General features: G+C 38.0%; 1 protein-coding gene across 1 annotated transcript; it reads left to right on the top strand.

The window, feature by feature from the left end:
* Nucleotides 1-6,274: 6,274 nt before the first annotated feature.
* LOC119540744 (olfactory receptor 2G3-like) lies at nucleotides 6,275-7,257 on the top strand. Its single transcript, XM_037844708.1, is given in 2 exon segments — nucleotides 6,275-6,680; nucleotides 6,683-7,257. Coding segments are annotated over 2 exon segments (981 nt in total).
* Nucleotides 7,258-10,573: the final 3,316 nt, after the last annotated feature.

Consider the following 10,573-nt stretch of genomic DNA (forward strand, 5'->3'; position numbering starts at 1 on the left):
CCCTCCCCCATAGCCTGAGCTGCAAAGCCTCATGGTGCCAGAGAGAAGCTCTCTCCCAGCAAGTGAATATAGCTCAGTTGAGCTCCAACTGGGGTTTTAAGTAGCGAGTGTGAACTGCTCACTACAGGTACGCAGCCCCAAAAAACAGACAGAAGCTTTGGGTGACGACTGACCTGGGAGAGCCGGAGGGTCGCCTTGGACTGGGTCTGAAGGGGACTATATGTTTCTTTTTTGGCTCAGTGGAGAAAGCCCCAGTCATTTTCAGTTTCCAGGGCTGTGAATCAGGGAAGGGTGGAGACAGCACAATCAGAGAGCGAGACCATTGAAATGCTAATGACCTCCACCTGGGGGGTCTGTCTTCTCTAGGAGAAAAGGGGTGGGACCCCTTCCATTCAGAACCAGACCCCAGAGCCTGGGGGAACACGGCCATACCTCCTCACACCAGTCAAGAATTACAGGCTAACAGGCATCACCTGTTGTGCAGAAAAGCACAGTGACCTGAGGCATCAAAGGGTAGAGCAATTTTCTAATACACACCCACAGGGAAACCAGATACTGAATATTTCTTCCATCTGGGACATGAGCCTGTTCTGTTCTGGGAAAACCTGATTTGGATAACCAAGGAAACCATGCCTAGACAACAGAAAATTATAACCTACACTAAGAAAAATAAAGTTATGGCCCAGTCAAAGGAACAAATGTACACTTCAACTGAGATACAGGAATTTAAACAACTAATGCTAAATCAAATCAAAAAGTTTAGAGAAGATATCACAAAAGAGATAGAGGCTGTAAAGGAAACACTAGGCATATATATGGCAGAAATCAAAAGTTCAAAAAAACAACTAGTAGAATCTATGGAAATAAAGGGCACAACACAGGAGATGAAAGACACAATGGAAACATACAACAGCAGATCTCAAGAGGCAGAAGAAAACACTCAGGAACTGGAGAACAAAACACCTGAAAGCCTACACAAAAAGGAGCAGATGGAGAAAAGAATGAAAAAATATGAGCAACATCTCCAGGAACTCAAGGATGAAACAAAGTACAATAATGTATGTATCATTGGTGTCCCAGAAGGAGAAGAGAAGGGAAAGGGGGCAGAAGCAATAATAGAGGAAAAAATTAATGAAAATTTCCCATCTCTTATGAAAGACATAAAATTACAGATCCAAGAAGTGCAGCGTACTCCAAACAGAAGAGATATGAATAGGCCTACACTAAGACACTTAATAATCAGATTATCAAATGTCAAAGACAAAGAGAGAATCCTGAAAGCAGCAAGAGAAAAGCGATTCATTACATACAAAGGAAGCTTAATAAGACTATGTGCGGATCTCTCAGCAGAAACCATGGAGGCAAGAAGGAAGTGGTGTGATATATTTAAGATACTGAAAGAGAAAAACCGCCAACCAAGAATCCTATATCCAGCAAAGATGTCCTTCAAATATGAGGGAGAGCTCAAAATATTTTCTGACAAACAGACAATGACAGACTTTGTGAATAAGACACCTGTCCTACAGGAAATACTACAGGGAGCACTACAGGGTGTTAGAAGACAGGAGTGCGTGGTTTGGAACACAATTTTGGGAGATGGTAGCACAACAATGTAAGTACACTGAACAAAGGTAACTATGAATATGGTTGAGAGAGGAAGGTGGGGAGCATGTGAGACACCACAAGAAAGGAGGAAAGATAAAGACTGGGACTGTGTAACTTGGTGAAATCTAGAGTATTCAACAATTGTGATAAAATGTACAAATATGTTGTTTTATGAGGGAGAACAAGCAAATGTCAACCTTGCATGGTGTTAAAAATGGGGAAGCATTGGGGGAGGGATGCAATCAGCATAAACTAGAGACTGTAACTAATAGAATCATTGTATTATGCTTCCTTTAATGTAACAAAGGTGATATACCAAGGTAAACGCAGATAAGAGGGGGGGATAGGGGAGGCATGTTAGACACTTGACATTGGTGATATTGTCTGATTCTTTATTCTACTTTGATTTAATGTTATTTTTCCTTTTGCTGCTTCCTAGCTGTCATTTTTTTTTTCCTCTTTCTTTTGCCTCTCTACCTTCTTTGACTCTCCCTCCTGCCTTGTGGAAGAAATGTAGATGCCCTTATATAGATAGTGGTGAAGGTGGTGAACACATAAATGTATGACCGTGCAGAGAACCATCGATTATTTACTTGGGATGGAATGTATGGTGAGTGAACAAAACCATATTAAAAAAAAATGGGTTGATGAGAAAACCTTGAGGGCAATATACTGAGTGAAATAAGCCAGACACATTAGGACAATTATTGCAGGGTCTCACTGATAGGAACTAATTATAGTATGTAAACTCATAGACATGAAATATAAGGTACCAAGATATAGGATGAGGCTTAAGAATGGGGAGTGGTTGCTTAGTATAAGCAGAATGTTCAATTAGGACGAACTTAAATGTTTGGAAATGAACAGGGGTGTTGGTAGCAACATGTGAGAATAACTAACAGTGCTGAATGGTGTGTGAATGAGGTGGAAAGGGGAAGCTCAGTGTCATATATGTCACCAGAAGGCAAGTTGGAGGTCAAAAGATGGGAATGTATAAAACTGAATCCTATGGTGGGCAATGTCCATGATCAACTGTACAAATACTAGAAATCACTTCCATGAACCAGAACAAATGTATGACAATACAATTAGAAGTTAATAATAGAGGGGCATATAGGGAAGAACTATATACCTATTACAAACTATATACTACAGTTAGTAGTATTTCAACATTTTTTCATAAAGAGTAACAAATGTACTGTATCAATACTATGAGTCAACAATTGAGGGGGGTTGATAAGGGATAGGGGAGGATTAGAATTCCCTTTTCTTTTTTCTTTTTTCATCTTTCACTTCATTTCTTGTCTGGAGTAATGAAAAGTTTCTAAAAATTGAACAAAAATTAAGTGTGATGGATGCACGGCTGTGTGAGGGTGCCCAGGGGCAGGTACACTTTGGATCTTTGGATAATTGTGTGGTATCTGAACAATCTCAATAAAAATGAAAAAAAAAAAAAGAAGAAAACCTCTGAGTGAGCACATGTTGCAATAACATTAATACAGTGGTGATTTTTTTTAAATTTGGTTTTGTTAGGATTTGTTCACATATCATACAATCATCCATGGTGTACAGTCAGCTGTTCATGGTGCCATCTTATAGTTGTGCATTTATCACCCGAATCTATTTTTTGAACATTTTCCTTATACAAGAAAAAGTAAAAATAAGAATAAAAAATAAAAGTAAAAATGAACACCCAAATCATCCCCCCCCCAAAAAAATAGCAACAAAACAGATAAATTTCACAGCCATCAGATTGGTTTAGATTAACATCTAACAAGAGCAATAGCTCCAATATGGAAAAGATACTTCTCACATATGCTACAGTGGGTATAAATGTGTTCAACTAATTGGACAGCAATTTGGCAATGTTCAAAACTCATACCCAAGAATTCTCAAAATTTTAATTTTGATGAAATCAGATTTATCAATCAAAGGGACCAGGATCACCTGGTGCAAGCAGGGAACCGCACTAGGTCTGCCACTGGAGCTGTGGCCAAAGAGGAGATGCTACCACTGCTAGAGAAACCTCCTGCAGCATAATGGGAAGGAAGAAATACCCTGGCTTCTTCTTCCTCTTTCATTTCAGTCTCTTGTCAGTGTCCCTCACTTGGGAACAAGCTGATGTGGGGGAATAAGTAAAGTAGCTTTATGAAGTCAACCCTCCTGCAATACTGAACAGATCTGGAAAAGGGCCATCAGTTGCTCTCAGGGCAAACAAATCCAGGGTCAGCATGCCTGGAAAATAATTTTACCATATTTGACACTATATATGAAACAACAAATTATAGAAGGAAACCAGAAGAGTCTCTGCACCCATTGTTTCCAAATGTTTACTGTCATGTACCCCATCAGGAAATAGATTGGGACATGGGACCTCAAAATATCAATATCTTTATATACAAATCATATGCAGGTATTACCCTATGAATATATGCAGAACCTTTGTAGAATGTAAACTAAAAGATAAACTATAAAAGATTGAAAATAAATGTACATAAAATTTCTAATATGTCTTTTTTACTCCAATGGATGTTTTTGCACAAAATCTGGAATACAAGCCATTTCCTTTGGAGATGACTTTAGAAAATCATTGCCTATTCTTTAAGAAATGATACAAATATTGCATAATTCCTGTGCAATGTGCATGGATTACGTTTAACAATTCTCAAAAAATTTAAATGAATTTGCAATTCCCTCCATCTTTTTATACTGGATAACACATTTCACTTCCTTTTCATCAGCTTCTTTTTCACAGTATCCTATAAATAGGTTCTTGGATCCTTAAAAATTGTATTTTAGCTTCATGCATTGACTCACAGATATGTCCATGTCTGCACACATGTACAACACATAGTTCACTAAAAAATGTGAAAATCACTTATTAAAAACATAAATATTTTAAGAGGCTATCAAAATAGTATTGACAATTTTAACAGCATATGTGATGGAATGTAGGTGAATGACATTAACTGGCTTTGTGAAATTCATTATGAGTAGTTCTCACTGTATGGCATTTTAATTGCTCATTTTGCTATGGATACCTTTACCCAAAAAGGCATGTGTGCATGTATGTGCATGTATGTTTAGAAGGTGGTATACAATTGTTTGCATTCCAATAGAAATGGAACCACAAGCCTCTGTGGTTCTTCTCTCTCCAGAGACCAGTGCCCTCTCCAATAGAGCAATGAGAAGTTGCCTGGGAAGGAGAGCTCCAGAGACATATGCTGAGTAAACAAACTAAACATCATCCACCTGAAGCTAGTTTGAACCATGAGACTGCAGGACAGAGTCTGAGCTAACAGGGTATCCACACATGGTCCTTCCACTGCCTGTCATCAAACTGCGACCATAATTGAACTTTGTACCAAAGCTTCCAATATCCTCTATGGCTAAATTGTCATTGTTCCTGGAAGGTAGGGTTTTATTTGTTATTTTATGGAAACATATAAAGGGAATTTTACTTTAAAAGTTAAGAAATCTAGGCTGTTTCCTTTATGCATGAACAGAAGGAGCTTTTCATACATAACCCAACGTTTTACTATATTCATACTCATGGAATATTGGCTACAGAAATGTGAAATGGAGAGAGTGGAGTTGCAGTGTAGAGCCTCCTTGAAAATATTTGTTTATTGTGTACACAAAAACACATGTGGAAAAAGTTATGAGAATGTAGAGTTATAACAGGCAAAATGAGGCTACTCCTCCATGGCCTTTCTTCCAGTAGACGTGGAAACCTTCAACAGCACAGTTCTTTCTCCCTTTACTGTGTAACAGAGGAAATTTAGCCAGCTAAAGTTAATGTCCATTAGAAGTACTTATTTCAATAACTGCATTTCTAAATCTTTGCAAGCTATTTGTTCAAACTTCACTCATAAATTCTACAGGACTTCCTATATGAAATTTCAGTGAGTTACATTGGTGGCTGACTTCTTGGACTCTTGTGATAAAAGACACCTGAAGCATGTGTAGTTTATGTCACTGGGCAAAATATATGGTAATTATGAGATAGATTCCAGAGAGTCACTTTTATTGAGATAATAGACCAATGACTCAAATAACGAAAACATGGCAGTTTTACCTATATTAGCAGATCTGCTTTCAGTAGTTTATTTGCTTCATAGAAAAACAATGAATATTGATAATATTAATACTCGTGTTTAAGTATTTATTAATCTCAACTTGCCTGTCTCCACTTCTATATATCCTCTCTGTCATACTCTTGCTTACTTGATGTATTTTTCAATTTATCTTTTGTATTTATTTTTAAATATCTATGTACGTATTTAGCAATCATTTTGCTTTCAGTTTATTTGTCTTTACACCCTATGCACATTGATGACCCATGTATTTCTTCTTCAGATAGTTTGATATATATCTCAAATATATTTTGTTTTAGGATTCTAACATTCTATGTTTATATATTTCCTTTTAATTCATTATATGTTTTCATGACTTTAGGTATTTGTTCTCTTTCTACATAAAAAATCACTGCATATTTTTATTTTGCATTATTTTGTCTCTGTCCGTTGTTTCTCTCATTATGATTCCATTCTCCACATGTTAAAACTGGAATCAGATTGTTATTTTCCTGTTGGTTAAGGTATGTGATTTTCTTCCCACAGGAATAAAGTAGGAATGACCAAGAAAGGTGACTCACAAAGAAGAAGCAATGAAAGGGACAAATTTGAGCAGCCCAGCAGGTTTTATCCTCTTTGGCTTTTCTGACCAGCCCCAGCTGGAGATGGTTCTCCTCCTGGTCATCTCTGTCATCTACATTCTGACACTGATGGGGAACACAGCCATCATACTGGTCTCATATCTGAACCCCAAACTCCACACACCCATGTATTTCTTCCTCTCTAATCTCTCCTTCCTGGACCTCTGTTTCACAACCAGTATTGTCCCACAGATACTTTGGAATCTCAAGGGCCCTGAGAAGACCATTAGCTACACTGGTTGTGTGATCCAGCTGTATGTTGCTTTGTGGCTGGGATCTATAGAATGTGTTCTCCTGGCTGTGATGGCCTATGACGACTTCAATGCCATCTGCCGACCCCTCCACTATGGTGTAAGCATGAACCAAAGTTTCTTCAGCAACTAGCAGCTGTGGCCTGGAGCAGTGGTTTTGTGGAGTCCACAGTTCAGACTGTCCTTGTTTTCCAATTGCCTCTCTGCAGCCACCACAGGGTGGATGACTTTATGTGTGAGGTGCCTGCCCTTATAAAAATTGCTTGTGTGGACACAACCTTCCTGGAAAACGAGCTCACCATAGCCAGTGCTCTCTATGTGGTTACACCCCTGGGGCTTATTCTGGTCTCCTATAGTTGCATTGTTAGAAGTGTGCTGAGGATAAAATCTGCTGAAGGCAGGAGGAGAGCATTTGGGACCTGTGGATCCCACTTGATTGTTGTAGTTGTGTTCTTTGGGACTCTAATTTCTGTCTACATGCAGCCCAAGAGCAAGTATACACAGAATGACAGTAAATTCTTCACTCTCTTCTATACTGTAGTGACACCCTCACTTAATCCTTTGATCTATACCTTGAGAAACAAAGAGGTTAAGTGGGCTCTGAAGAGCCTGCTTAGAGGAGACCTAGTTAAGGAAAAATGTGAAATATACTCAAGCAATCCCTCTGGTCTTGGGGACTTTTAGGTATTAGAGTATATAATTATGGATTCTCATTTCATTTAGTAAAGCACAGCTAATTCACCTAAATAAAAGTTGGGGTAAAATTTCTTTTCAATGGGATCTGAAGTTTCTACTCTAAATCCTTCTTATCATCTTCTGGAAATGTTACATATTTTTTGTTGGCTAGTTTGTAAAGACCGTATGAAGAAACAAATAAATATTTATAAGTATGTGCAGGTGTATATGTTTTTATATGCCTTTCTAAATCCTAGTTATTGCTCTAGTTACAGACCCAGTTATGTGACAAACCTACTTTTACATCACAGACACAAATCTACCTTTGGAGGCAGAGCTCAGATCATAGCTGTAGAAGTTTAACTGAGAATGTTTTCTACTGATGTCAGTTTAATAGTATTACAGGCAGTGAGAATTCTGTCCATCATGTACATGAAATGTTTAAGCACATTGGGTAGGCCACAATTTCCTGATTGGGAATTTCAGACTTTTGTTCATTAATAGAAGTACCATGTATTCTCAGAAATTTTGCTCATCCTTCCCAGCCACAGAGGAATCCCCAAAAGACTCATGCCCTGAGGATAATGTTTCTCTTTTATTCATCTCTTGTCAGCATAGAAGAGTGCTCAATACCTTTTGATTAACCCTTCATTCTATGCCTGGAATCTAAGCCAAATACGGAAGCATTTTTAGTGCTGTTATTATATCTGAAAATTTAATTTGACAAACATACATTAATTGCTTTATAAATAATAAAAGTATTTAAGCCTTGGTATTTATGTAACATTTATTTTTATTGATATTATAATTTAATAGAATTTGCAAAGTGGTCTTTCTTCACATTGAGTATAAGTATTTTCTCTGATATGTTGACTAACAATATTGGTAAGCTTTTAAACTTAAAATATTGTACTTGATTTCCATTTATTCACAATGGTTATTTATTTACAGAATACTATCAAGCTACTTATGACTTTAATTCTAGATCCTGTTCAGGCATACTTGCATCAAGTTATTTTACAACTATTGTTTTTGAAAAAACATGTATACTTTAACAGAGATTGAGCCTAGAGAATCATTTTAATACAGGTGAACAACTAGCTGAATATACTATGAAGCTGAATTGGGTGATGATAAACCCAGCAAACTGTAGAAGAAAAATATGATCTATTCAGAAGGACATCGACTGGTATCTTAGGAGTTGTCTGTGTATTGTATATTGAAATGATCTTAGTGATCTTGAATCCCCAAAACATTGGAAACATGTTGACCATAATTAAAATGGAAAGAAAATTTGAGAAAAATAACTTTGTGTAACACGTGATAACCAGGCATTTCTGTGAGGGTATGATATGGATGGCCTTGATGCCTCCCAGAGAGACACTGACTCAATAAGAAAGTGTTCTTATTTTCAGTAGATGACCAGAGATGTGAGGCATAAAAATCCAGTACAGATGCCACTTTATTGGACATCAGACAGAGGCAGACTAACATCCAGTTGCCCTGACTCCCAGCTCCAATGCCCATGCTGTGCAGTGAGGTTTGCTGCCATCTTCACCACACCCCAACCACTGCCTCCCACCAACAGCTTCAGACCCTCTGCTGATGCCATGTGGGACCAGCTCCCAATAACTCTCATTGAAAGTTCTCATTTGCCTTGAGTCGGCCTATTGCTCAACAGACTTTAGAAAATCTGCTCTCCTTCACCTTTAAATGTGTTGTGTGCTTTGACCTGGTTATTGCATATTGGTTGCATCAGCAGCTTGTGATTAAGTAAGCAAATAAATTGCATTAAGCATCCCAACTTTTGCCTTGCTGAATCTTCTTTCCAGTCCTGCCGAATCTGTTTTCCAGTCATGCTGAATCTGCTTTTGATTTGTAATGATGATTACATGGCACTAGATAGACCTTGCGTTTCTGTGTTCACAAAATATAATTTGACTGGCATTAACAATTATAAATGAGGTTTTAAATTAAAAACAAATTGAGGGTTAGGTGAAGAGAGAGTTTATTTAAAAGAGTATTCCAATAGGGAGAATGCTATGAACATAAGACCTACAAGTGGCTCAAGATTTAGGAGCACCATTTTTCTTTTTTAGTTAGAGCAAAGAAAGCTAGGAAGAGTTGTAACCGAGAAGTTAGGATTCAAGGTCTAATTATGATTACTGAATCATTGTATAGATATTCGTTTTTTACTTTTTTGTATATTGGGTCAGACAGAGGGAAATACCTGAAACCTGAACTGTAATCCAGCTACCTTGATCTCTGATAATGATTGCAGGGCCTTAATATTGTGCCCTTGTGATTGTAAAAACCTTGTGACTAACCTTCACTTTGCCCATTTATCTATTTTTTTTGGCTTTAAAGTCTTGTGATCACTGAAGACACCCCCTAATGTTTATTAATGAAGGGTCTTGAGTCAGCCCAGAACTAACCCACCACAAGTCCAAAGTTATCTAGATAACTGAAGCTGAATCTAATCAAAATGGGCCCATCTGACATGCGCAGCAACTTAGACTTTAACCTACAAGTCACCTTTACCTCATTACAAGATTAAAAATCATGCCCATCATCATATTACGGCAGCCATTTTCTTACATTCATTCTGTGGCTAAGCCTGCAATCAATCTGCACATTTTCAATAATTAAATCACTTCTAATTGTATCATCCGTGGCCATTGTGCTCATTATCCTAAAACCTATCCATCTTTCGATGCATTAAAACTGTCAGAATTATTGCAGTCCAGGGAGACAGCTTTAGTGCTGATAGGCCATCTGTTCTCCTGCTTCACACCTAGCAATAAAACTCTCTCTTTGAAACCCCAGTGCCTCAGGAATTGGTCATTTGAGCATATCGGGCAAAAGAATCCACCACCTTGGTCCAATAACAGAATCAGTTTTAGAGAAATGGATGAAATGGTGACAAGATCAGATAGTAGATCAGAGACTGTTTCTGCTGAGGCCGGACAGTTTTCTGCTGGCTCCAGGAGATGGTGGCCAAAATTCACGGATATGGGAGAGAAAAACTTAGCCGAGTTTGGTTAGCAATCTCTGTTTTTTTTTTTTTCTTTTCTGATTCCTCAGTGAGGCCACAGTTCAGCTAATCATTTATAAAACAAGAATGGGAATTCAGAAGAGCTGTGCCTGGCATGCCATAGATAAATGAGGGGCATCTGTGAGTCTTACCTAAGTTCTTTGCAGAATTTCTTTGCAGTGGACTGTCCACCCTCCCACCCATCCCACTCCCACCCCCACACCCATCACCCTCACGTACTCATCCACCAATACACACCCAAAGGATGGAGGGATTTCTTTAACCTTTGCC

This window comes from Choloepus didactylus, chromosome 7 (assembly GCF_015220235.1).
Source record: "Choloepus didactylus isolate mChoDid1 chromosome 7, mChoDid1.pri, whole genome shotgun sequence".
Taxonomy (NCBI): domain Eukaryota; kingdom Metazoa; phylum Chordata; class Mammalia; order Pilosa; family Megalonychidae; genus Choloepus; species Choloepus didactylus.